The sequence below is a fragment of the Hippocampus guttulatus genome, chromosome 13, assembly GCF_054856545.1.
Source record: "Hippocampus guttulatus isolate MCC_2025c chromosome 13, RoL_Hgut_1.0, whole genome shotgun sequence".
In the NCBI taxonomy this organism is placed as follows: Eukaryota; Metazoa; Chordata; class Actinopteri; order Syngnathiformes; family Syngnathidae; genus Hippocampus; species Hippocampus guttulatus.
Window position 1 is genome coordinate 11,251,291 of NC_141273.1, and position 27,182 is coordinate 11,278,472.

At 42.6% G+C, this 27,182-nt stretch overlaps 2 protein-coding genes across 3 annotated transcripts in view; both read left to right on the forward strand.

Moving 5' to 3' along the window:
- arhgef10 (Rho guanine nucleotide exchange factor (GEF) 10) overlaps positions 1 to 17,369 on the forward strand; it is a 36,379-nt gene extending 19,010 nt beyond the window's left edge. For both annotated transcript variants that reach the window (XM_086127666.1, XM_086127667.1), the window contains 11 exons: positions 1,672 to 1,787; positions 2,650 to 2,777; positions 3,743 to 3,843; positions 3,969 to 4,090; positions 4,382 to 4,468; positions 4,908 to 5,137; positions 5,999 to 6,156; positions 7,761 to 7,903; positions 8,874 to 9,048; positions 14,777 to 14,899; positions 15,080 to 17,369. In XM_086127666.1, coding sequence (XP_085983792.1) covers positions 1,672 to 1,787; positions 2,650 to 2,777; positions 3,743 to 3,843; positions 3,969 to 4,090; positions 4,382 to 4,468; positions 4,908 to 5,137; positions 5,999 to 6,156; positions 7,761 to 7,903; positions 8,874 to 9,048; positions 14,777 to 14,899; positions 15,080 to 15,585 — 1,889 coding nt within the window. In that variant the 3' untranslated portion in view covers positions 15,586 to 17,369. The remainder of the gene's footprint in view (positions 1 to 1,671; positions 1,788 to 2,649; positions 2,778 to 3,742; positions 3,844 to 3,968; positions 4,091 to 4,381; positions 4,469 to 4,907; positions 5,138 to 5,998; positions 6,157 to 7,760; positions 7,904 to 8,873; positions 9,049 to 14,776; positions 14,900 to 15,079) is intronic.
- A 2,269-nt stretch (positions 17,370 to 19,638) lies between these two features.
- On the forward strand, positions 19,639 to 26,563 carry kbtbd11 (kelch repeat and BTB (POZ) domain containing 11). Its single transcript, XM_086127933.1, has 2 exons — positions 19,639 to 19,883; positions 21,169 to 26,563. Exon 2 carries the CDS (start codon positions 21,258 to 21,260, stop codon positions 23,160 to 23,162), a length of 1,905 nt encoding a protein of 634 aa, XP_085984059.1. The 5' UTR covers positions 19,639 to 19,883; positions 21,169 to 21,257; the 3' UTR covers positions 23,163 to 26,563.
- Positions 26,564 to 27,182: the final 619 nt, after the last annotated feature.

Genomic DNA, 27,182 nt, shown 5'->3' on the forward strand with positions numbered 1-27,182 from the left:
AGCTGTCCAGCCAGTACAGTACTGAATATGAGTTTGTGTAACAGATGGCACAGACAGACTTCCATAACATCTGAAGGGCATTCACAAGCTTCCAACTGACAGAATGGCCATGACACAAGTGTGTTTGCACTTCATGCTAGGAGAAAGCCAGAAAAAAAATGACTGGATACCCCTCCCCCGATTAAATTGTAAGGTGTCTTGCTGAAATTGTGCAATATATAATTCATGTGACAAAAACAAATCAGTGTAAGAGGACGTGCACCTTCAACGCATACAAAAACAGACAGTTAAAAGTATAAATCCTTCCATCCGTTATCCGAACCACTTATCCTTATTCATAACACAACAACAGTCAATACCATCAGTCTGGCATATTTTTTTTGGGGTCGGTCTAATTGCTGGGGTGGGTCTCGTGTGAGGATGCTCCTCTTTGTCTATTTTGTTTGAAAATGCTGGCTCTCTCACAAAGAGTCATTCACGAGTTGGACACTAATTTCACTGGCAATCACCGCAGTTCAGCAGTGAATGGTCAATTTAATGAGGTCAGTTATTCTAATGAATACACTTCTACCTCTGTCAGAAGTTCTCGATGTAGACATTAAAATGCTGTGTCTGTGTTTGCTTGTGTGAAATCTTCATTTTTGATGTAGACAAATTGACATCAAATACAAAAAAATGGTTTTGCACGTACAAACTATTTAGAGAAACAAAAAACGAGTGACAGAAAGTGGTTTGGATATTGGAACAAATGTTCAGTCGAATCATTCTGGTAAGGCAGCCCCCTGCCTTGACAGAATGCACACGGACCGTTACAGAACGCGCTTCTGACATGACACGCCATATATCATTCATGGATGGTTTATTCAGCCTTTTTGCCTGAATTCCTGACCGGAATTCAATCCCTTGTCTGTTTATTCAGTCGGATGATCCTTGAAAATCACATACAGCTTCTTTTGTACCGAACAGTTCAGATGAAACCACGTGGAGCAAAAGAGCGTCATACCTCTTTGAATTTTGTCTTGTCTGTAGTTTATGCACATAAAAAGTAATGCGGATAATTTTAATGACATTGTCAACATCTACAGTACAGTAAAGAAGAATAACGCAGTAGGCTACTCACTAAATCGCGAAAATCAACTGTTGGATGATGTGCAGCATGCAGGGGGCGCTCATACATTTCTAAGGGTAGTACTGGCATTTTCGTAGTCTGACCGTTTTTTTCCCTTTTTTTTTTTGAGTTAACAGTTGGGAAACTTCACAGGGATATAAGATAAGATAAGATAAGATATCATTTATTTGTTACCTTGACATTGGATATGTTTTTTTTACTCTGCTCGGATAAGCCCCTTGGATCTTCTGGTCAGCATTGCTCGGCTAAAAAATAATGGTACCTGTTCACATTGCCTATTACAGCAAGTGCTTGCACCCCAACACATTGTTTGAGAAGTGCAAAAAGGCAATGCGTAAAGCCATTCAGGTGACCTTGTGAAAAAATATATGTGGCCCGTGTTCAGTAGCCTAGTTTGCATAGCTCTTGGCGATTACCATGGGAAACAGACCTATCACCCTTTATTCATCTCCTTTTGACGCATCTCACTCTCTGTGCTGCCTTTTTCCTGTGAATGCTGTACACCACACGTGACTTACTGATGCTTCTGTGTCTTTGTGTAGACAAACTCTACATGGGCCCAGGTCAGCTGTACCAGGATCTGCAGAACCTAATCCATGACCTGAACCTGGTCAACCAGATCTCCGGCATGATCAGCAGCCTCAAAGGCAACTACCAGGTAGCTGTGTCGTAGCACTGTGTCCGGATTATTATTCTTTACTGTTTCAGGAAGAAGTCCAAAGTGATGTTAAGAAAATGGAAAAGTCCCTTTTTTTCTTTTTTCTTTTTTTTTAGGACTAGGCAGACTGAGTGAGGTACATTACCGATTAAGCTCCTATGTGTACTTGTCTCAGGTGTATCGGTTAAGTGGGACATACCAATTAAAAGAGGCTGTGTCCCTTGATATAAATGTAATATTCTGAATGACACAGATTCTAATTATAATTTTGCAAATTGCTCCATGAAAGATTCAGCCACTGGTTATTAAACTGGCACTTCCAATTATAGTTCGTTATTTGATGGAGACCAAAGTCCATTTAATTCTCTTTGCTCCAGTTTTTTGGAAACAGTGGTATTAATTTTACGTTTTTTTAAGCTTTTGAATTTTTGTACGAAAGTTTTTGTTTGAAGAAGAACAGTAGCAAGGGACCCCAAACAATGTGACGAAGCTTTAAATTAGCGCTTCCCCACAAGTGCTCACACCACTTAAGAGGTGCAAGTTTACGACCATGAAGGGGCGTGGAAACTTGGAATTCAACATTTAAGAGCATACAAATAATTGGCCTTCTTTATTTTCAACTGAGATATGATGTGTGTACGTTTCGTAGGTATGCAGTCTGTCGAAAAGGCACTTGAGATGTTTATGATGTATTTTTTTTACTTTGTTGTTGTCTACATTTGGAGGTCTTCAACTTCTGTTTGCCACATAAGATTCACACAATGTTTTATTGATTAGTAATGTATACATTACATTTTTTCCCCTTAATCTGATTGCTCTCCTCTTTGCTTCTGGCTTTTCAAAATCTATTCTGCCTGTTTAGAATGTGAACCCCACAGTGGCCCAGGACTGGGTTTCGGGTCTCCAGAGGCTGATACTGAAAAAGGAAGAAGAGATTAGGGCAGCTGACCGCTGCAGAATCCAGCTTCAGCTGCCCGGCAAACAAGACAAGTCTGTTTTTGTTGTTGTTGTTGCAATTTAATGTAGCTATGAACTATAATCCTCAGCCGTTTATTTATGCATGGGTATTCCTTCACTTCGCCTTCACCCCATGTGTATCCCATTTCCTTCATTTATTCCCACTCCCGTGTTTATAGCTGTAGAAGAGACCATTAGAACACACTTGAATGAGCATGTTCCTGCATTACCCCTAATCGGAGATATGAATCGTAAAGGAGGAAATGCGGATCCTTTTCTCATGGCAAACCAGCGTTGCAGCTGTTTCCCAACATTATTACTCATGTCACTATTACACATGTACCAATAAAGCCTGGATGCTGCCCCCCCTCCCCCAAGGGCGCACCCCACTTTTTTATGGTGGGGGGGGGGCTTTCTTGCATTCTCCTTAACTGTCTTCTCCTTCTGGCTTTTACTTTCTTATTCTCATCATTTCTGATGCCCTCAGCTTGTGAGATGATGCTTGGAAAGTTGCAAGCGCTAGAATAGTGATATGTCTTCGTCTTTTGTCAGCCTGCATTTATCAATCCGCATTGAAAGAGTCCTCCCCCTTCAGGTGGCATCAGCTTAGACAGATGTCATTTCATTTTATTTGACTGACTTCAGGGCGTCCCCAGCCTACTGCCCAAAGACAGCTGGGATAGGCTCCAGCACGCCCCGCAACCCTTGTGACGATAAAGCGGTTCAGAAAATGGAGGGATGGCTAATCAAACATTAAAATCTCAGAAAGTAAAAGTGAATCAAAAGTTGTTGCATGGGCAACACAGTCAAAAGTATGTGTGACAAACGTCTGCGAAAAATGATTCTGTACGTAACAATAATAACAAATTGAAATCTGCTTCTTTGGCATGTTTATTGCATTGTTTATCTGACAGTACGTTTAACCTCAAAAATGCAAAAAGGCTCCAAGCTTCAACGCTGTGCTTATCTTTTTTTTTCCCCTCTCTTTTTGTTCGCAGGTTGGGCAAAGCCACATACTTTAGTGCAGTGTTCAATACTCTCAACCCAGCCGTCAAACAGTCGTGGATCAATAACTTGCAAATGGCTAAACTGGCTCTAGGTACAGTCCACTTCTAGGCTATAAAATGCTGAATTGTTTGGCGCTTCACTGTTATGATGACACGCATATAAGTTTCAAGTATGTACAGGATGATCAAGCATTCTGCGTGTGTATTTTTACATTAGAGGAGGACAACCTTCAGGGCTGGTTGTTTGCAGAAGATGATGGAAATCAACTCAAAAAGCAGAAACACCCCCTCTTGCTCAAACAGATGCCCGTGGTCATGTCGAAACTACAAGAGTTCAAGGTGAGACTGTTTTTTTTCTTGCTTCAGGCGGTAGCTTTGTGCATGAATAAGTACTCCAATAAATTTCTTGTAAAGATGACATCTGCAAGAAAATGCCTTGGTTATTTTCAGAGTTTAACCAAGTCTGTGTCCCTGATCGTGTGTTGAGCTTTTGACGTGTCTCTTCCATTCAGTAGCTATTTAAACTCTGCAAAGTGCTGTTCGGTATACTCTATATTCAATATATATTGTTTTTAAAATTTCTGATAAGTGACTGTGTAAATCTATGATATTCCATGGTCTCTGTGTCAGGTGGAGTGTGCAGTCCACAACCCGGAGCCCTACATCAATACCGAGAGCACAGCAGACACTCCCGCCGTGGGCCACGGTTGTGTCTGGGTACGATGTCTTTCTGCCTTCTTTCAGATAACAATTACTGCGGTAATAGCCTCTTCAGCACTGAACAATAACAAAATTATGAAGTTAAGACGTGGCGATTTAATATACCGGTACCGCATGTTGAACGCATCCTGCAGCTAGCTGGCTGCTGAAGGTCACTTAAGGTCACCTAGTTTCACACCCCTTTGCTTGCAACTCCTGACTATAGTTAAATTAAGCACACATGCCAGGTAACCGGACGCTTCTGTACTTCACAATCAAGATGTTTTTCCATTCTTTTTAATAATAACTTTGGGTTTAGGCATTTCTCCCAGCAGTGAATGTTTTCTTAGCTTTCATGACTAGGTGCCTCATCGGTCTTGGCTTAGTGTGTAATTTTAAGAGTACAGTTTAAAACATCCCGCGGGGCTTGAGTTTTTAAACACATTTCACTCTGTAGGTTGCGAGTTGCACCAACCAGATGGGCCAGATAGCCATTGTTGCCATGCAGAGCTGTAGCCCAAAGGTGACGGAGTGCTTTAATGTGGAGTCCCGTATCCTGTGCATGGCATACGTCCCAGCAGAAGAGCCTCAGGAAAATGATGAAAGTCAAGTCCAACAAAACAACCAGGTCTTGCTGTCAAAAGCCAGTGTCACACCCACTGTTTGCCTTGGCATGGAGGAGGGCAGGTAATGGAAGCATAAGATTCGAAAAATGACTGCACACCCTAAATACTTAAATGTCACATGTCCCCGTACAAGGTGTAATTTGCAATAGCATGAGCTACTGAGGTTTGTTGCGTTACTATATTTCTTTCATGTCATGCAATGAAATAAGGGGTCATCTTCAATAAAACTACAAATACTATATGCATATAGTATTGTAATGTTAATGTTAAACATACGTTCATTGGCCTGAATATTCGGTACATTGCACATCATTATTTCTGCTTGGTACAATTCAAGCAATTCCATATTTAAATATAGTAATACTCAATGAATGGTGTTTTTATGCTAAATTATCATTACGGCTAACCATGAATTTAACATTCTGATTGGCACATGCTGCCTGTATTGCAGATGGCACAGGTTTGAATCCCTGCAAGTGCGCCTATTCCGAACCACGGTCAGTCTGAAACCCCGATTTAAAAAAAATAAAATCGTGGCATGGTTCTGGAAGGTCATCTGTCTGAAAAAAACATTGACCAAAACAATCATTCAAGTGACTCGCTCTGGCGAACTCCAACAATTTTGCTAGCTTGATAGTAGGGTATGGCATGGCGCATGTCTCAAAACAACTCAAAATTACTTAAACAACTCAACATTTCGATGAATTGCACGACCCTAATGAGGAGGGGGGCTTTACATACGATTTTAAAATGTCTGACAGAACAATGCAGGATGGTATTAGACCACTCCACTCTACAACTATGATACATAATGTAACCCTTTCATGCACCCTTTCACCTGATATCATGATAGGCTGTCCACTCTAGTAACCGCTGTCCTCTGAAAGGCCTGTAAAATATATATATCTCTTTGTGTTTTCAGCATTATTGTCTACAAAAGCAGCCAGCGGTCCAAGAAAGTGCGCCTGCAGCAGTTCTTCGCCCCAGACAAATCCACTGTCACCAGCTTGGCTTACATGAAACACTGTTTGTATGTTGGCCTGGTCAGCGGCTCTGTGGCCATCTACTCCAGATCTCAGGGTATGTCTGTCCGTGGGATGGCCTAATGCACTTGCTCGTTGACCCCCTTTCCTTAAATGGCTCCAATGAGGCCAATTTTGGTGACATCACTGTAATTGTATCAAACAAAATCATATTCACTTCGTTACTTGAAATGTGTTTTTCAAACCCGAGCACCATTTGCGCGGATATTTGGTCTGAGCCTGACCTAAATGGATGTCAGTTTCAACCACAACACATGTGAATCAGTGCATTGTTGCGAAGTTGGTGGCTCTGTCACGGTGGCTGGTGGAGTAAGTGCTGACTGTGCATCGAGTGATCGTGGGTCAACTTTTTGTGGGTGTCTATATGTGCGTGTGTGTTGTGGTCCTGTTTCCATTTGCCTGGTTGTCTGGGAGAAGCCATTCTGAAAGAGGTGACCTATTTAATATCCTCGCTTTCAGACATACACACAGAGAGAGAGGAAAGATCCAGGCTGGACTCTTTTCCCACCGTCTGTGCCATTCCCCGTTTTGTTCCATCTGTTACATGGCTTTCAGACATTCTCTCCAGTTTACTTATTTTCTCATTATTCACGTTCATTTTTTTCATAATAATACGCATGTATTTGGTCAACCAAAATACAGTATATCATTCCAATTACTTCTGGGAGAAGCATTAGTCAAATGCACTGAATTGTGTTCTTGACTTCCCATCACAACTTGCTCCGCTTGCCGCATCTTTTTCCTCCGTCATCCGGCACCCGCTAATAAGGAGAGAGCATGGCAGTGTCTTTGTTTGGCTTTGGTGCAGCTGAATATTCTCATTTTGTTGTGTTATCCTCTGTATCTAATGCTTCATTTCATCCCCAAAGCAACTCTTTTTGCTGAAAGATAATACTTGATGCTATATTTGTCACTCGTATATGATTCGGTGGGAGAATGCTTGCCTGGGTTTTCCATTGCAAAGCTCCTTCGTTTTTTGTTTTTTTTACACCATACAATGGTCATTTGTCAGTGGGGGCAAAATATGTCCGTTTATCCCGTGGATCTTTTTGTAAGGTCAGAGGGCTTTCACTTTGAACGGGAAACCTTGTTGACGTCATCGTAAATGTTTTAGATGGGGTTAGCATCACAACTGTGTACGCCTTGCAAGGTCTTTTACACTAAAAGTCATCGAACCGTTGCAGATGGCTGCACAATCATGCCACGACACCAACTGGCTTTCGTTTAATTTAAGATTATTATTTTTTTTGGGCAATCAAATGTCTGCTCCCTCTGCGTGTCGCATCTGTGTCGATCTGCCACCGTGGGTGCCAGCCACATGGAGAGCTGAGTGTGTAGGAAGTGCGAGCAGGATGGAGCTTGGCGATGACTAATGCTTCACGGCGCATCTATATTCATAGTGGGGGGCTATGAAAACCGGCAATGGCCTCTCCGGCAGTATTCGAAGTGTTCTTGATGCAAATGACCTTTATAGGTGACATTTATAAAGGCAGTGTCAACATTTCCTTGATAAAGTTCAAGAAGACTGGCCTTTGTCGTGAGATGGCAATGGGCCGTGCAGTAGTGCAAGTGCAAAGGTTGTCATCAATGTACAATGACTCATGTCTTGATGTCATATCGATGTGTCACCACCCACTGCAGAGGGGTTATGGATCAGCGACAAGCCCAAGGTGGTGAAGCTGGGAGTCTTGCCGATCAAAGCCATGCTGGCTGTAGAAGAGCGCCTCTGGGCTTCATCAGGCGGGCAGGTCTTCATCATTAGTACAGAGACACACCTTGTGGAGGTAGGTACCGCACATGTTACTTAAAGAGGCCAGTTCATTTTTTGGGAGGGGGGGGGCTAATCTTTGTGAGGAGTATGGGAAAAAAAGTGCTCATTCTCCTCTTATCCGTCCCCGTCTGCTTGTGCAAATCACACAGGAAGTACTCTCAAGTGGAAGACATGATAGCGGCCCAAATCATCTCCGATCCAATTGTTAAGTCCGTGAGAAAATGTGTCCCTCTAAAAATGACACAGAGTCGCACTGACGGTGTCATAGTGAGAATTAAAAACAACAACAACAACACACAGGTGATTAAAAATAAAAAGTTCATGTGACGAGAATAATAAGGGATCTCTGATTTCCCGCGATTGGGCCTCCTCCTTTTCATAGTCTGAAATATGACTAAGAATATAGCCTTCCACATTTGTGTTCCATTCTAGTTTCAGAAAAGGAAGCACCTGCCAGGGACCAAAAATAGTCCCGTCCCACTGACATGCACTCACTCATAATCTGTTTAGCCTCATTAAGCTCATTATGTTGGACCACCTGCCTATCTTGCTCTTATTCCATTCGCCACCGAGGAATCAGACTTCGGCCAGTAACAGAGGGCGAGACGTATTACAAGTCATTGAGTTGTCATGTGACTCCTTTTGATCAATGAAACACACATTGAACACATTTCCTGCTTGATTGTGAGCTAATTCTTGATATTGCTCTGAGGCGCTTGTGAATGGACACCACTCGACTAAATTTAACCCTACCTCCACGTAGTGCAGTGTGTGGTGCGGTTATGTAACTTTTGGCTTGGAGAATGTGCTTTTTCCTCGATGTGGTTTCAGTTTTACACATTTAACACTTGCCAATCTTTGAGACCCACATTTGGGTGTCACGTGCTGGTCTTCATCATATTGTTCTTTTTTTTATTTTTTTATGATTCACCTATTCCTGGTACTATACTTGCCCTCTCACCTGTGCTATTTTCCCCACCCAGAGGCAATTGGAGGCCCATCAGGAGGAGGGTATGGTGGTGTCCCAAATGGTGGTGGCTGGCGTGGGCATCTGGATTGCCTTCAGCTCAGGTTCCACCTTGCGCCTCTTTCACACTGAGACCCTTGAACACTTGCAGGACATCAATATTGCAACGCCTGTCAACAATATCTTACCTGGTAAGATCACATCATTTACAGTAAAGACTGTAATTTCCGTACTGAGAAGCGCACCCGATTAAAAACCGCAGCAGCTAAATTTAGCCATCAAAATAACTATGCGCATATACTGGCCGCTTCGCTTTATTAGCTGTGAGTCTCCATGTTATAATATGTGTGCCTTTGGCTGCGATGCAACGCAATATTCTAGTTAGGGTTAGCCATTTTAAGATAAAAAGAAAAACTTTAACGTGGTTATTAGCCAAAGTCCACAAGCCTTGAAACACTGACACCGTTTTATTTGAAGAAAATTCCTGGGCTCTTCGTGTCCTCACAATAAAAGAGGAGGACTCTGCTGCAACATAGGTTGAAGTCAAAGTATTGCTGACAGCGTTCAGCGCAAATCAAATTAAATGTCAGCGCAGTAAATGTCGCATGCTGAAGTCATCAGAGACGCTGGCTGCTACTTTAGATCTTTTAATCCGCTGTGTTACATCAGCCTTGACCCAAAAAAAAACAAAAAACGCAGAGCCGAAAAGAATGAACGCAATCAGTTCCAGGGGGGAGATTACACGTTTGTGCATACTCCGGATCTGGGTCTTTGTCTTGTAATGATAGCGAGTAACATTTAGTCATGTCATCTGACATGTCCCTCGTGCTTTGTGAGAGCCATATGCGTGCAATGCTTGCCTCCAGTTACTGTTCTTCAATCCCTCGTCAGCATCGATAACGCCACGGTGACCGAAACGGCTCTCACGGCATTCGCTTTTCTTCTACCTCAAGATGACAGTAACTTTTACAACTATTTGGCTCAAAGGATGCAGATTCCTGGGGCTCTTTTTTTTTTTTTGCACATCTGGTATTTCTTTCAGGTCCAGCCGCATCTAAAAGGATGTGGAAAGTCCAATCACAAGTCATGAATTGCCTAGATTTGTGGAAATGGAATGCAATTCTTTGGCAGAAAGTACAAAACCAAAATGTTAAAAAAAAAAAAAGAAATAAAAGATCTCTTGACTTAAGTGGAAAATCGCGACAATTTATTTTCTTCTGTTGAAGAAAAAAAGCCACGTTGTTGAAATGCTCGCGTGTTCACATGATCTGGGGGTGGGGGGGACCTTCCTGTTACAAACGGCAGGCCTCTCCCTCCGAGACTTTCATTCATTCATTCATTTTCCGAACCGGTTGATCCTCACTAGGGTCGCGGCGGGTGCTGGAGCCTATCCCAGCCGTCTTCGGGCAGTAGGCGGGGGACACCCTGAACCGGTTGCCAGCCAATCGCAGTGCACACAGAGACGAACAACCATGCGCACTCACACTCACGCCTAGGGACAATTTAGCGTGTTCAATCAGCCTGCCATGCATGTTTTTGGAACGTGGGAGGAAACCGGAGCACCCGGAGAAAACCCACGCAGGCCCGGGGAGAAAATGCAAACTCCACACAGGGAGGCCGGAGCTGGAATTGAACCCGGTACCTCTGCACTGTGAAGTCGACGTGCTAACCACTGGACTACCGGGCCGCCCCCTCCGAGACTTGTGAATGATAAAAGCAGTCTGTTGTAGGTACCGAGTGCCCGTGTTGACTAATAAGCTCCATGCAAGTGAAGAGGAAGCTGCTCTCTGTGACAAACTATACCACAAATGGTACCACTTTGCTTTTATTCTTTTCTGGACTTTTCCAGAATGCTTTCCAGGGGACTGCAAAGTTGTTACTGTAGGCCAGAATTAGAGCGGGGAAACGTGCGGCCTGTGCATCATCTGTGACGAAAATAAAGTACTAGGGTTGGCTGCAAGAGAAACATGTCATGTTTTCATGATCTGGAACCGGTCTGAAACGCAAGTTAGTCGACAGACTAATTACATTAGAACTTCAAATGACCCACAGGGGTGGTACAAAGTGACTCAAATTCAGCAAGTATCTAAAGCGGGACCTATCATTGGGCAGATTCAAACACAGCTCTATTATTAGATCCCTTTGACAAATGCTTGTAATTTAAGGGTATTGCGAAAATAAATGTATGCACACAGGAAATACACAGAGCAATCAGCATCTTGCTGCTGTAGACTGCAAATTTCCCCAGTGTGGGACTAATAAAGGTTATATTATCTTATATGCTGAGTTCAAAAACAAATTCAAAAAAATCGTACAAACAACCTACATCAATCAGAGTTAAAATGATAAATTCAAAACATTAAATATAATGATAAATCAGAACTAAGTTGATAAATAGAGAAAGGTATATAAATATCCATTATGAATACAAGAGAAAATTGACACAAGAGTGTCAGGGTGTGGAAGTATATAATCCCGATACAAACCAAAAGTTGTAAAAATATCACGGTTAAGGGTAAAGTATGAGCCTTAATGGAGACTTCTTTCTTCTTACTTTTTTCTTTTCTCATTGATATAAAAATGATTTATTAGATACAATCACATAACGGGGTAGGACTAGATAAGTTTTTTACTTCTTCCTACTCCCTTGAACATAATAACTGTGTTGAATGAAGATTGATTTATTTCTTTTTACTTTTTTTATCTACCTTATTTTCTGTCAAATTATTACTGTATATATGTTTTATGTTCAATATAAATAAAAAAATAAAAAAAAAAAAAAGCTGAGGTAACGACCAATCATGACTCGACATCAGCAAACAGGTGAGCCGTGGTTGGTCGTGACCTGATCCTTGAGCAACTGTGATGTCATATCGAGTTGACAGAAAGTAGCAAAATGGCCGTCCCCTGAGATGGCAAAAAAACAAAACAAAACAGAACAAACAAACAAAAAACAAGGGTATTTTGCTGCTTAACTCATAATAACAAAGAATAACAAAGCGTGGTCAACTGTTACCCCAGAACAGATACTGCTTGTGCTTCAATGTTCCACAGCAGACAAATAAAATAATGTTGACATTAAGTAAAATTATGAAAGGATTTTTGTGTGTTTACAGAACATATTGGATATCAGGAAAATTTGGGTGTTGCCTTTTCTGTGATTGCTTCAGTCAGTAGCACTTGAAATTTTGCCCATCTCAGGTTCACACATGTTGGAACAATTGCAACTCTGTCTGGTGGTTCTTACCTCAGAAACGCCTTAGCATAATGTGCTGTAATAGCAGTCATTTTCATGCTTATCCTTTGCGACGTGCAGCTCATAATTTAGAGTCATTCTGTGGTAGTAGTAGTTTATATTGTCTCTTATATTGGGCATTTTTTTTTTCTGAATGTATTTGTTGTCCAGAATGCTGATTTAAGAAAGCGAGAGGATGGTGGCCATCAGGTTGCAGGGCGTGCCCAGGGTGTTGCTTTTGTCTGCTGCTGTGTGACCTAAAAAGGCAGCCATGCATGTTTTAATGAGACAAGCATCAGAGGGGTGGGGCAACAAATGATATCTCTGGCTTGTCATTTACACTTCTATTATTTCTAATCTGCCATCGGTTATAATGCGAGCTTTCTTGGATGGTCACCGGATCTGCATGAAGTCTGCAGAAGCACTCGGGAAAGGTGTTTGAAGTGATCAATGCGCCATCCACTGATATACCGATCTATACCGGATTAATCGAGCTAGCTGCTGTTTGAAGCATTTTGTTTTTGTCATCATGACCAGTTACAGACTAGCGTCACCCTGGAGGCGTCTTTAACACCTTCAAAAGAAGGGTGCCGAAAAATGTTCCGGCACAATAGTATCTAGCCGAATGCCCCGGAAGTCGCACAATTTAGGAACTTAACCAAATATGGGGGAAATTATCTTGACCATATAAGTCTTTCAAAAATGCTGCTGTCACGACTGTCATGAAAATTCTTGCGCAATACTTTCACAAATCTTGTCCATACCTACAGTATGTCAGAAGGGCTTGTATAACATCGCTAAACTCAACCATGAACCAAACCGTTCCGCTTGATCAAAATGGAGCTCTGGTCACCCTGATTAAAGAGTGAAAATGTGCACATTAACAGTAGACACAGAGGACTTTATCAGCTTAAAAGGCTAATCCAGAAGAAGTCCATCTTCTCCCGCCTTAGAGAGAGAAGCACAATTGCACACATGGTGCTGTTATTCTTAGTGTGCCTGAATCGCTGGTGCTGTTTCATATTGTAGTGTGTGAGATTTACTCTTCCCTCCTGCTGTTGCTTGTCAGGGCTAAGTGCGGATCAAAGTGGTGCTCTGCTGTAGGATCAGGATTCGTGTGGATGTTCCCTCAGGATTTATTTTAGTTCACCCTCTGGTTGGAGAACTCCAAATATTATGAAAGGGGAAAGTTGACCAAGCCCCCCCCCCCCTCACCCTCCCGCAACCAGCAATGTGTTTTTCTGCCCATTGCGTGCCTGCATTAGAAGCACATGTGGCCAAGATTCTCTGTCCTCAGCTGGGCTTTAGAAAAGAGGAATGTACCTGTCTACCTCGCTTGCGTGATTCCTGGAGCAATGCCAGAGTGGTTGGTGTTGTAAGAGGTCACCTCTCGTCAGTGGGGTCAATCGCAAGGACTGGAAACCATTTCTCCTCCAGGCAAAAGAGCATTTACTGTGTGGGAGGGAAATTTAAGTGAAGCTGCTGGCGCAACTGTGACTTGACCGGCACCATGTACCAGTAAAAAACGGTTGGGGTTATTTCTTTAGATCGTCATTATTTGTAGCGCTGACAAAAAGCTCATATCTGTCGTGAGTGTTAAATTCCACTCCCACAATCCATCAACATGTCAGACTTTATTGCCTTCCTTTATGAACTGAGCTGTAAACACGACTTTACAGTGCGTTGTACTGATATTTGTGACCAAGGGAAACAAACAGGTGGCATTGTTCCACTCTAACGACCACGAGCTTTCCTGAATAGAGGCGCTGCTTGTTGCTTGATTACAGTATCACGCATCGGTCATTGTGTTATGTAACACGCTTGTGTTTCTTTGTGAAACGGAGGCTTGAAAAGCACTACATTTATTCAGGAGGTTTTTTCGTGTTGCCTTGGAGATAAATCAACCTCAGAGCTGCAGAAATATGCAGACTTACCTTCCTCAAACAACATTTTATAGCCTGCTGAAGTGGTTTCTTTTTCCATGGGATTCACAAGACACAATTGGACAAAAGTGTTGGGACACGGTGGGCGAAAGGTTAGCACATGTGCCTCACAGTTCTGAGGTTGGGACCTCGAATCTGGACATAGGCCTTTCTGTGTGGAATTTTCATGTTCACCCAGATTTCTTAGGCTACTCCAGCTTCCTCCCATTCTAAAAACATGCATGTTTCGTCAATTGAAGACTCTAAAATTGGCCTGAAGTATGAATTTGATTGTGAATGAATGTCTGTATAGCCAATTTTCCATTACTATCACATGCAGAAGAAAAATCAATTTCTGGGTTTAAGGGAAAGGGACACAGCCGCCATGAAGACAAAAACACATTCCACATTGTGTTTTACAACAACCCTTAACCATATTTACAATTCCATATTTACTAATTGATGAAATAATGCAGCTTTGAGTAAACATGAGCCAAAGCCTCCTCAAATAGGCTCCAACTCATCAGCAAACGGTAATGACAGGAAGCGATACAAAAAAGTAGAGGGCTGAACATTAAACTATCGGGACTTCAAATAGTAACATTGGGGGTTGGCTATAACATCTTGCAACTCTTCTGGAGTATCTGTGCAGGTTTTTGTCCATTTGGTCACAATCTCCGCTGCAGTTCCATCTCAAAGGTGTTCTTCCACACCAACAGCGAATAAGTTGTATCGAACGTCACGCTTGCGTTTTTCCCACAGGGAACCAGAGAGTATCAGTGAGCAGTTTGCTGGTTTGCCACGGTATGCTACTGGTCGGAACCAACCTGGGCGTGACTGTCTCTCTCTCCGTCCCCAGACTACAGGGTATCCCCAAGGTCACAGGTAACACAGGTCCAGCATATTTGTATTTGTGGATATATGTATGCATTATGAGGAAACAAATAACACCTAGGCTAATGAATATGATTATGAGCAATGCTGTAACAGTACATTTACAAATAACTCAGGTGCATATTCTGTAGGAACCCTTATAAATGAACAGAGGGTTGTGTGTGTCTTCAGGTCGGGGTATGGTGTCCTTGCATGCTCACAATGGCCCAGTTAAGTTCCTAACTGTGGCAACAGCAGTGTGCAACCGACCCTCAGGCCTCACATGCTCCGCCTCCTCAGCGACAGCCCAGCCAGTAGAGCCAGAGGACGGAGAAGCCGCTCTGCCCCCCTCGGACTCTAATTCGACCCCACCTCAGGGCCAAGGAGTATGGCTGGGAGAGGCAGGCTGCACCACCATGGCGCTGCAGGACTCACATTCTTCCTCATCCTGCGGCTCTTTATTTCAGTCCCAAGGTTCCTTGGAGCACGGGCCCGAGGACGGGGCCCTTTACGACATGCTCCATGATCCAGCCCACCACCAAAAGGGCCGTCGCAAGAGCAAAGTGGACGTCAGCTCTCTCCTGGTGGTTTCTGGAGGTTTGGGCCACCGCAGGGTGAACAAAAAGACCAAACAGTCACGCCATGAGGACAACACCTCAACCATCCTGATCTGGCAGATCCCCTTGCTTAACATGTGACACCCAACCAGTACACCAGTGAAAGAGAAGTGAATTACCAGTCACACAATTTTTGGGGGGAAATAAACCTTTCTAGATTGTTTATTTTTTTGGAGCTGATTCAGAATCTCCCCTTGTTTTTTTTCTGTACCACATATATTCAGAGTAACAATATTAATATTATAATAACAAAAATATAATATGTAATATTAAAATATATGTAGTGGTAATATGTATCAATTAAGGGTTAGGTTCGGCAACAAGGGGATTTTTTTCCGGAAATGTCATAGCTAAAAATGACAATGCATGATAAAATCCGTTTACACGAACTAATATAGGTCAAACTTAAACATAAAAAAAAAGTGCTAGAAAAAAGTAAATACGTTTTTTTTTTTTTTTAAATCAGCGTCAAAAATGTTTTTCGGTCACATAAAGCCATTTCTGATTACAACTGGTGGTTGCCCAATGTAATCATTCAAATGTCTCTTGACTCATTTCAGGCACACATACGCTGGATAGAGTCTCTACGCCCCTTTTCAAATGCAAGGATTTGTGCTATAAAAGTATAGAACCAAGATAAATCATACCAAAAACTTGATACTTGCCCTTTTAAAAGAAACCTATGAACACAAACGATGGAAATAACACATTTAGTCAAATAATGTAATCATACCCAAAAGCATGTACTCGCTATCATCAATGAAAAATTACTATCTTACTACTCTATTTTTATAAAGTACTGTATTCTGGAGTGCTATTATTCCTTAGTCTGTGTTAGCACAAAACATTCAGGCTCGTGCTCAAACGCAAAAAAAAAAAAGCCCTCTTACTCGCCGTTGGGTGCGCTGACTCGCAGTTAACAAGAGTTTCAATGTGACTTGTTAATTCTGAACACAGCCACAACCCCAGTTGCAACAGGGTGTGCACACTTGTGCAACCACTTGGTCTCAGTTGTTTATTTTCGCTCTCTAAAATATTTACTGTCCACCACCCAGCTGGACTTTTTTTTTTTTACATGATAGAAACCTGGCATTTGAACAGGGGTGTGTAGACTTTTCATACCCACTGTATGTCCCAAAGACATCTGATGTTACCCTTTTACTAATTATGACGGAGCAATGGCAACAAGCAAAATGGCTTGTTTCAACCAGAACAGCAATATTTGCCTCGACTACAGTATTCTTGATGATATCTCATTGCGACATAAAAGAACTCTGTGACCTGCCACTGTTTATAGTTTGTATAAATTGTACAAGACCACAGTTCGTGAAACGGTGTTGAGACTTTCATTTTTTTCTGCATGATGCATGTGAAGTTAAAATGTGGTTGTTAGATACTTTCATTTTATTTTTTTCAAGGTTAGGATTAAGTTTAAGGAAATCTGTCATGACTAGTTGAGGTGTAAATCTGGAGTTCACTCAGGATTGTCTGTAAGTGTTTTTTGAGGGAGATCAGACAAAGGTTCTTTGAGTTGGATCAAATATCATTTCATGGAAGTGGCCCAGTGTTTCCCCCACTCGTGCGTTTACAAAGATAATGGATAAAAAGTTGAAGTAACGTTGACTGATGAGCTTTGGAAAGACTAGGAGGTCTGGCTGGCCAGTGTTCTCTACAAATGGAAGATTTTTGTTGTTGTTCTTGACATGGAAAGTTTTTTTTTTCTCCAGACTGAATGCTCATTGTTTCTCAGTTAAGAATATTTAAAAGATTGTAAAACATACTTTTGTTGTTGTTGTATACATTTATATGTATGGTACTGTATTTCTGCTATGTTCTTAATATATAAACCTTGATTTATTGAGATACTTATGTAGTTTGTGTTCTTACAATGCAGCATTTTCAACAATCGCTTGACAGTATATTCCAACCGAGGGAATACAAAGTACTAAGCACTGTAAAAACTTGATTGGATGTGAAGGGTTAGATTAATAAACAAACGGTAGCAGTTTTCGGAAAGAACAGAGTATCCAATGCTCCAGCGATTGATTGCCTTTACTACATGTTGGGACTAGCAGTGCGCCTGAGGTAGGTGAGTGAAGCCTGATGCAGCACTTCTGGGATTTCACTCTTCGTTTCTCCCACTGCTGAGCAAAGCGGGTCAAGGCATTTTCTCTCTCCAAACGCCCACATCCACAGTTGCGCAACCATTTTCACTATTCACCTACATTCAAGGGGTGAGATCAGATCCAGAATGTGTACAGACTAGTCCATAGCTCATACAGTGCGATCCTCTTCTAATGTGCTATTATAATTGTATTTGTCCATCAGTTCTTTATAAAACAGTTGCACTTCTCTGTAATGTGGCCTACGAGTAACTCGTCTTGGCTGGTGGCTGGCATGCACAACACTGGGGTATCCATGGAGACGCTCATTTGGTGTGCACACATCTGTCCCCGGCCTGTCTCTGTTCTCTGAATATGTCTCGCATTGAAACCTCCAATCTGAATACCTCAAAATCTCACAAGCCTGATGGTTACGCGCTGCCCTTTTACAGATACAATGGCCGACCAGTTACTGGGACAGTCTTCACCGTGGAGGATAAATGGACCCTCTGTTGCTCTGTAGGTTGTGCTTTTTTTCTTTTAAACCTCTTTCAAGGAGGTTGTTCATTGCCGTTGTTGAGCAAAGGTACAAAAGAACTACTGTGTTGAGGTGTGAGGCACAAGCCTACAAACACTACTCCGGGTGCAGACCCAGATAGTTGGCAATGGAGTCTAAAATTGCACAATTTGATGCTGTTGGAAATAAATCTCAATCTAGTACCATGCTATCAAGTGTCTAGGGCTCCCAAGTACATTCTAATGTCTCGTATTTATACTGTATATATATCCTTATAGAAAAGCTATTTCTAATGTGTTTATTCCATTAAGGCTCGACTGGTGAGTACTAACTGTTTTGATTGTTTTTTTCTTGGTTTTATATTAGCATCGTAATGTTTCTGAATGTCGATTTGACGTTATAATTACTTTGTTGCTTAAGTAAACTGTACTTGAATATCCCTAACATTTGAAAGTAGATATGTGCACTTTTTCCTCACGTTGTCAAAATATGCTGATTACTTTTTTTTAACAGATGGTGATGCAACATAAAAAATGTAAATAGATTTGGGAAACTTGAACTGTGCGGATGACACTTTGATTGACAACAACGACATGGAGGAACATCAATTGAGGAGCGGTAACGACGACGATGCAACAGATTCGTAGAAGCACGATATTCCTCATCCATGGCCTCGTTTAAGATAAGTGTTTCATTTTTTTCGGTTCCAGGAATGATTCGTAGCAACAGCGCTGTTTTGTGCTAGCCTAAAAACTACAAGATTCTACTCGTCGAAAATGATCTGTATAATCTGAACCCCCCCCCCCCCCCCCCCCAGGTATTGTGCATTTTTTCAGTTATAAGCATTTGCTGATTCAGCCTTTCAACCACTTTACATTGTTAACAAATCTTTGTGAACAGTTTAATAGCGCGTCCTATTTTTTTTCTTCTCAGTATGACCATTATTATCGGAGATTATTGTGCATACTGGACAGTATCAATTCGCGTTTGTCCTTTTTCTTTTTGCCGAAGTAGGTTTCAGAGCTTGTATTGTTTCGATTTTTTTTTTAAAAACTTAGGTACAGCAGTTGAATCAGCGCTTCTACTTGTACCTCTACTTTTACCCGAGTGTGAGTACTTGTGCCACTTCTGCCGTGGTAAGTGTACATTTGATATATTTAGTGATAAAGTACACTTAAATCCACAGATTTCATTTACTTTACAGTACGTGGTATAGTCCTATCAACCACCTCCATGGGGGTACCATGGGACGGGGTGGGGTGTTGAAAGAATGATGCTTCGTCCAACAGATGAAGCTTTGCCCTGTACAGTTGAGGGTTAATACTAAGCGAAGGGGCGTGGTTTAGCGAAATAGTCAACTGTAGAGGGGAAAAACTACCAAGACATTCACTGACAAGTCATGCTGCCAGTGTTGGACAAGCGCCACATTTATTGGTTGCATGGTCACGCGTGGAGGCTGGTTTGGTAGGCGCGCCCACCTGGGGAGGGGGGGGGGGGGGTTTGACTTTTGTGCGATCGCCGCTTCAGCCTCGCCTCGCCTCGGCCGCGGGGAGGTTTGTCATTCGGGGAGCCGAAGACGAGCCCATTCATAGGATCGGGTGGCTTAAGAGCAGAACGGGCGGACGGAATCAAGACGAAAATGTGGATCAAATAAAGTCATCTCGGGTGACTGCTCGGTCAGGATTGTGGAGGCTTTACGTAACGCTTTGTTTGGAGGGATTGCGGGTTCCGAGCGCTTTAATCACAGCCTGGATTCACAGGTAGGTTGCATTTAACTTTGCAGGGAAATAAGCGTAGATTTTTAAAAGGTTGCAATCAGACAACCGACCTCCATTTTACCGCTTATTTGCTCATTGTTGCATGAGCATGACGGAACAGGCTCAGCCGAGGCTCTTTTCACCCTTTACTTGTCATTTGAAGGAGTAATTTATCCGTGCGCATGCGCACTAAATGTATCTGATTCAAGCTCTTGATGGACTGCTCGGGTGATTATTACAGCAGGTCACGCAGTTTGACTCTTAAAGAGACCTTGTGTGTGGCCCTAGTTTTCTCGTGTGCAATATTCCAGTTTTTAGACTGAACACAATCACCGTCATTTGCAATATCAGTTGTGACCATAAAAGAATTTAGTAGCATAAGGGCCCACTGTTTCTTTCTGTATACCTGTTAGTTTTAAGCGAATGTTAATTTGTCCGTAATGCAATGTATTATATTAATTAGAATACCTCAAATGGAGCATTTAGTACACCCTGGCGGACAGTATGCGTGTACTGCATATCTATCCATACAAGAACCAAACCTGCAGACTTTAAAGGAGAGACGTCACTGTTAAATTTGAGCTGGGCAATGGGGACGATGCCTTGCTCAAGGACACCTTGATAAACGGCACAACGCAGGCTAGCATTTCCACAACAATTATTTCCCATTTTTGCATGTTGGCACTTGAGCCGCGATGCTCTGTATTGTTTTGCATCCATCTCATAGTTTTGTGGGCAGCACGGTCGACTCGCGTTCATCCCGTCTGCCTCAAAGTTTTCATTTTTGATGATCTAATCTTGGCTTCCTCCTTCTTGTGTGGAATGAACATGTTTTGCTTTCTGGGGTCTATCTGGGTATTGTAGTTTCCTCCCATATTTCAAAAACACGCCAGTTAACTTCATTACAGACTCTAAATTATTCATAGGTTTGTCAAAATGTGCCTTGTGATTCCCCGACAAGCAATCGACAGTGTCCTTTCACCCAAAGGCAACTACTGACCTGTGACCCTACCGAAGACAAGCGGTATAGAAAATTGCTCATTTTGTTCACTATATTGGTGCTTTCTTTACACCATTGCTTCTTGTCATCATACGTTAATCATTACTTCTCCAATATGCGAATCCCCCACTAAGCTGGCTTTACACATATTTATTAGGTTGAAATGATGAGACAGCAATACCTTAGAGTTACGACACCGCATTGCAATGTCAGTCTTGGTTTAATCAGAGAAAGAATGCCCGTCAGCTATTGCATCTTAATGAGTCATGTTTCCTCCCTTCCACGTAGGTGGCAGAAAAACACAAAAGACAGAAGTTTGCCCTCCCCCAGAATGATCAGTACGGACAACATCCTCCATTACAAGTGAGTACGTCAGGATGACCGAGAGTCAAGTACCGGGAGGAGGAGTTGCCGTGATCGAGGCCGATGTCATCCGCCACACGGTCAACCCCGTGGCAAGCCCTGACAAGGCCAGGGATTTGCATACAGGTTTTGTCCAAGGGTTCTTGGGGGACGAACCAGACTTCGACCTCCCTACGGTGCTTGAGAAAGAATATCTGCTGGATGGAAGACTGATAACTGAAAACTATGCTAACGATTGTCAAAAAGGTAACGGCTCATACGTGGGGGGTGCAAATAAGTTTCATCTCTCCAAAGAAAAGAACGAGGTGGACTTTCAATCACAGGTGAACTCGAGTGCGTCCCACGTGCAATCCAACTGCGCAAGCAGTCAAATCCCCAATGGCGCAAGAGCGAAAGAGTTACGCATTGCTGATACGAAACCAGCAACGGATCAATCAGACCCATCGTGCAATCCAGAGGGCAGCTCAGATGCGGTCAATTCATTGTCCGGTAGAACCGAGCCTGATTTAGTCATCGAAGTTGGCGGTCAGACGATCAACGCTCACAAGTCGGTCCTGGCAGAAAAGAGCGACTACTTCAAAGCTCGGCTGTCGCGCAACATCCTCAAAGTGAAGGGCATGAGCTATAAGACTTTGTCCACCTTAATTGACTATGTTTACACTTCCCAGATGAATGTTTCGAAGGACAATGTCGTGGATGTCATCACGGGGGCCAAAATCCTCCAGATCCCTTGCGCCGTGCAGGCAGCCATGGACCGCATGACGGAACAAATCACTGCGGGCAACTGCTATGAGATTCTGAGCATCGCCAAAAAGCAGCGACTTAGTGAACTGAAGGAGACCGCTTACGGTTTCATGAGCGACAACTTCCTGCAGATACTCAAGGACCCCTGCGTGTACGGGCGCCTGACCGGGTCAGAGCGCGATCTGGTCCTGAAGAAGAGAATGGACGGGAGGAAGACCCTCATGGCCGCTGAGATCGACGACGTATTTGAACGCGTCGGGAGCCGGCCGCCGAGCCGCTGTGGAAGCCGTCCCCAGAGCCCCTTGTCCGTGGGGTCTCTGGAGGAAAGTCACACCATCTACTCATTCAGCCAAGGGGCCAACGACTGGAATGCTTTGACAGCCATGCCGGAGGACGTCAATACGAAAGGCTGTGGAATCTGCACAATGTACAACTACCTGTTTGTGGCAGGGGGGATAAGAGGCTATGGGGACAAGGGGAGGGTATCGGACAAGGTCTTCTGTTACAACCCCAAAACAAACCACTGGGCAGAGATCCGACCCATGACGCAGGCCCGTGCCCAACTGAAGCTGGTGTCCATGGATGGGTACCTGTACGCTGTCGGAGGGGAGTGTTTGTTTACCGTCGAAAAATATGACCCTCGCACGGACCGCTGGACCGCCGTGGCCCCTTTGCCGAAGGGGGCCTTCGCCGTAGCTCACGAGGCCACCACCTGCAACGGGGAGCTTTACGTGTCCGGGGGCTCTCTCTTCTATCGCCTCCTCAAGTACGACACCAAGAGGGACGAGTGGCAAGAGTGCCCGTACAACAACAGCAGGAAAAAGTCGACCGATATGGTGGCGCTGAAGAGCTTCATCTACCGCTTCGACGTGACCCGCGAGCAGGGGATCAATGTGTTCAAGTACAACAGCATCGTGAAAATGTGGCACGATTGCGCGTCGCAAAGGCTCGGCAGCTCGTTGCCGTTTCGGTGCGTCGTCGTAGGCAACTGCATCTACTGTGTTAACAAAAGCCAGACTCTTCAGTTCGTGGTGGAGGAGGAGAACGCCTTCTTTGTGGAGGAGCCGCTGAGGGCGCCTCTCGAAGCCAAAGGCGTTCTTTTTCCTTTTGTGCTTACGTTGCCTGAAAAGCCTGAGAAAGTTCCGCCCGGGTGCAATCCAGCGTTACAAAACTAGAACGCAGACCGTATTCGCTGTCTCTCGTGTGTCAGCTGTCTGTATTAGTGTGTCATTGCCCGTTTGCAAAAGAATGTGCGCATTGCATGGCAATTTAATGTGTTTGCGGAGACGAGCCTTAAAAAGGGAACATTCGGTGTTGAGTGAATGCAACGATATTCGTGTGATGGAAGTGACAGTAGATTAGTACAAAGTACTCCTGGCTGGTGTTGTTTGGTGCACTTTTGTGTTTGGATCGTATATTAATTACACCATGTGGGCTTATTGACATTTTGTTGCAAAATGTGCAGATGAATGATGCGATCTGGCTTCTATTCAAAAGAAACAGCTGGAGGGCTTCACTATTGATGACTGGAATGTCAGTGAATGGATTCAGAGCAGTATTTCTCACAAACTGAGGGACAAGGGCACAATATTCACCCACCGTTCATTTTTTATACAGTTGTCATTAAGGTTCGATGTGAGTGAGCAGGAGGCAATCCCAGCTGTCTTTGGGTGAGAGACGGACCAGCCAATTGCAGAGGTCACATTATCAACATTGGCACAAGCTGCTATTAAACACACGGATACAAAGTATTTCTAAATGATTGTTAAAATGTCACCTTTTATGCACATTCAAATTCCCATTCAATTATGTTAAGATAATTGGTGATGGGCTCGGATGGATGCCGTTGATTTTCATAGAAAGGGCAAGCTTATTTAACTCATTCACTCCCAAAGACGTTTTTAAACGTCTTTTCAGACTTGGTCCACAATTGGCTGGTACTGAATGAGTTGATGTATACTCGATAGAGCATTTCATAAGCAAGGCAACTCAATGTGCTTCACACAAGCAAACACACAACCCCTAAAATCATTTCCAAACACAATAGCTAACGGCATTCAGAAGCAAAGCATGGAAAATGAAAGTAACGAAGTAAATAATGTACTTTGACAACATTTAATCGGCCCAATGACGACCGTCGTGAGGATAAGAGGATTCGAAAATGGATGGATGCATGGATATTTTAAAGTAAAGAAATAAAAGTAGGTTTATAAAATTACTAAATGGCTGTACTGTTAAATTTATTGAAACATGTGGAAAAGACTTTAATCAATGGTATGTATTGGGTGAGGGTGGGGGGGGAACAAGGTTTTTAACCTGGATCTAAAAGCATCTATACTCATGGCTAACTTCACCTCATTTAACAATTTATTCCATATGTGTGCAGCGTAACAGCTAAATGCTGCTTCACCATTTTTGCTTTTAACTCTGGATGCCGCTAATTGGCCCAAGTCTGCCAGAGGGTTCAAATCCTGGTCTTGAAAGTAAAAACCCGACCATAGTTTGGCTTTAGCCACAGGCGCTTCTACTCAACGGGCACCACTCCAGGAGCACCTGTGGAGAAGCACCCTCGACTAAAGCCAAACTGTGCTATGGCAGGGTTTTCCCTTTCTGGACCTGCATTTGTCACCTCTGAAGTCTTTAGACTTAAAACTGTGACAAAATAACATATTACCACCCTTTTTCAATAGCATGTGTCCTCATTAGGGTCATGGGTGAGCTGAGCACTTAAAACAAAAAACAAAAAACATAGACAATCATAAACCAACACCATCATGTTTCGAGTGCATGTACACAATCATGAACCCATGTCGCGTAACTTTAATTAGCAGTTAAATTATTCAACCCAAACAAACCACCTCACAGGCACATCAATGGTAATAGCTCGCCCAAATAACATCCTAGACCAAACTGACGTGACATCACACATAGACAAACAAATATATGCATTAGGAATTCGCACATATGTCATTAGGGTGAATCATTCGGCTCACGTTTTTTTTTTAATACACAATAAGAAGTCAGATACAGCCTTATTTTGTGTCAAGTGGACTGGACCAGTAAAATAATAGCTTAATTATTATGTAAATAATATATGTTTCCGTTTGTTTTCAATCAAAGCAACACAAATAGATCATTTTCATTTCATAAACTGTCATGTTTCAAAACGTTAAGAGTGACCTTCGATGTCATGAAAGTCATAATGGCTCACAGCGATTGGAGGTAAAGGCACTTATAATTCACATGCAATTGGAAGTGACAAATATTGCATTTTGCTTTAAAATTAAATCTATTTCTGAAGATCTAGAAATGATTTTTACTCCATTATTTACATCAGCGTAACAACTCTCAAAATCCTTCCCAACCTCCGCCACCACCCTGTCTAATGTATTTTTTCCCCCCATTTGAAACTCATCCTGTAGGCCAGATTGAACCCTCTAGCGGCTGTATGATTGACACGCCTGAAAACATTTTTTTCCCTCGAATTTAGAGGCTGTGAACCTGATATGCACATTTTAGGAATGTGGGAGAAAACCCACACAAGCACGGTGGGAACCTGCAGACTCCAGGCAGGAAGGTTGGAGTTGAGATTCTAAACAGGTTCCTCCGAACTGTGAACCAGACCTGTGAATCACCACCTCGCTGCCAGAAGAGCACATGAATCAGCTTTTTTGGTGAATATATTGCATACTCCATGAGGGTATGCTTCAGTACCTATATACATTTGCCAAAGATATTGAATTGTCTAAGTTCACAAGTGACACATTGCCCATCTTGGGTGTGTGATATTGATAGTATTCTCTCTTTTTGTTCCGGGTCCAATGTTGGCCGCAACATGCTCTTTCAGGGATGTTTAACAAAACTGGAAAGTCGTCATAAGACAACAACCACAGAGCCCAGTTCATCTGTGATATTTAAAGGTCAAATCAAATCAAATGCCACATTGCTTCAGTCAATCTGTTGATGGCCTTCACTGGCATCACCAGTAAGATTCTCTGGATCTCGTATATGATATACTTTATTCTTCATGCATAACATGACTATTTTTATTGGAGAAATGTCTTGAAAAGGATGTGCTGCTGCTGCTGCTGCTACAAAAGCACAATGTGAGTTTACAATACAATGCAGCATTATTTATATAGTGCTTTCACAACAGCTGCAGCTGTAGCAAAGCGCATTACCAAACATTTGACTTAAAAGAACAATAATACGACGGAACACATAGATATCATTAAGATGACGTCATAGGCTATACATGTAAGTAAAACAGAGCAGCAACAACATTCTGCTCATATCACATGCTTGTATTTCAATGCACTTAGTATATCTTGGACAAAATGGATGTGGTTTTGCTACGTTAGCTGTGAGGCCTTGATATTTTGTGGGGGGTTTCCCCCCCTCTCTCGTTATGGATATGAATGATTTGCATTTATTCCTGTGATGACAGCTCGGTGCTGAATTGCCAGGTAAAAACTTCCAGTGTGAAATGCTTTGGAATGGGCTAACTCAATAGGTGTTGGATAATGTTTATCAGTCAAAAGAAAGTGCTTCGAATAAAATTTATGTGTGAAAACCATTCAATTGTATGACTTTTTTTTCCTCCTTCTTATGGCTCCAATGTAAAAAGTAGGCAGACTCTCCCATCTAGTGGACATTTGCCAAAGTAGCACCAACTGACAAACGCCAACGACTTTCATAAAATGTACGCTGAAACGATTGGACTGGACTTCAAGGAAAACAGAGGACATTCCCTATGACCCCCCCCCCCCAAAAGGAAATAATTGCTTCTTAATCTTGTACATAAAGGTTACAAAAACAAAAACATGAAGTCGTCACTCCAAAAAAAGTTAACATGTAATTCAATCTGTCCAAACAGTAGCTATTCCAGAGTAGTTTTATATCGCTAGATCTTTTTGAACTCCTGCCAAATTTGTAAATTTGCTCACTTGCAAAGAAATTAAGATAAGATAAGATATCCTTTATTTGTCCCACACTGGGGAAATTTACAGCCTCCAGCAGCAAGAATGTAGGCAGAAAGAAGAAAAAACAAACAAACACCGTTCAATTAAGTGCAATATAAATACAAAATGGATAAATCGCAGTGCTATTTACAGTTGTTTTTCACATCAACATTCAGAGATTTTTTTTCTGGTTTATTAATTATGGGCAGTATATCAGTCAGAATGCATGTAGAA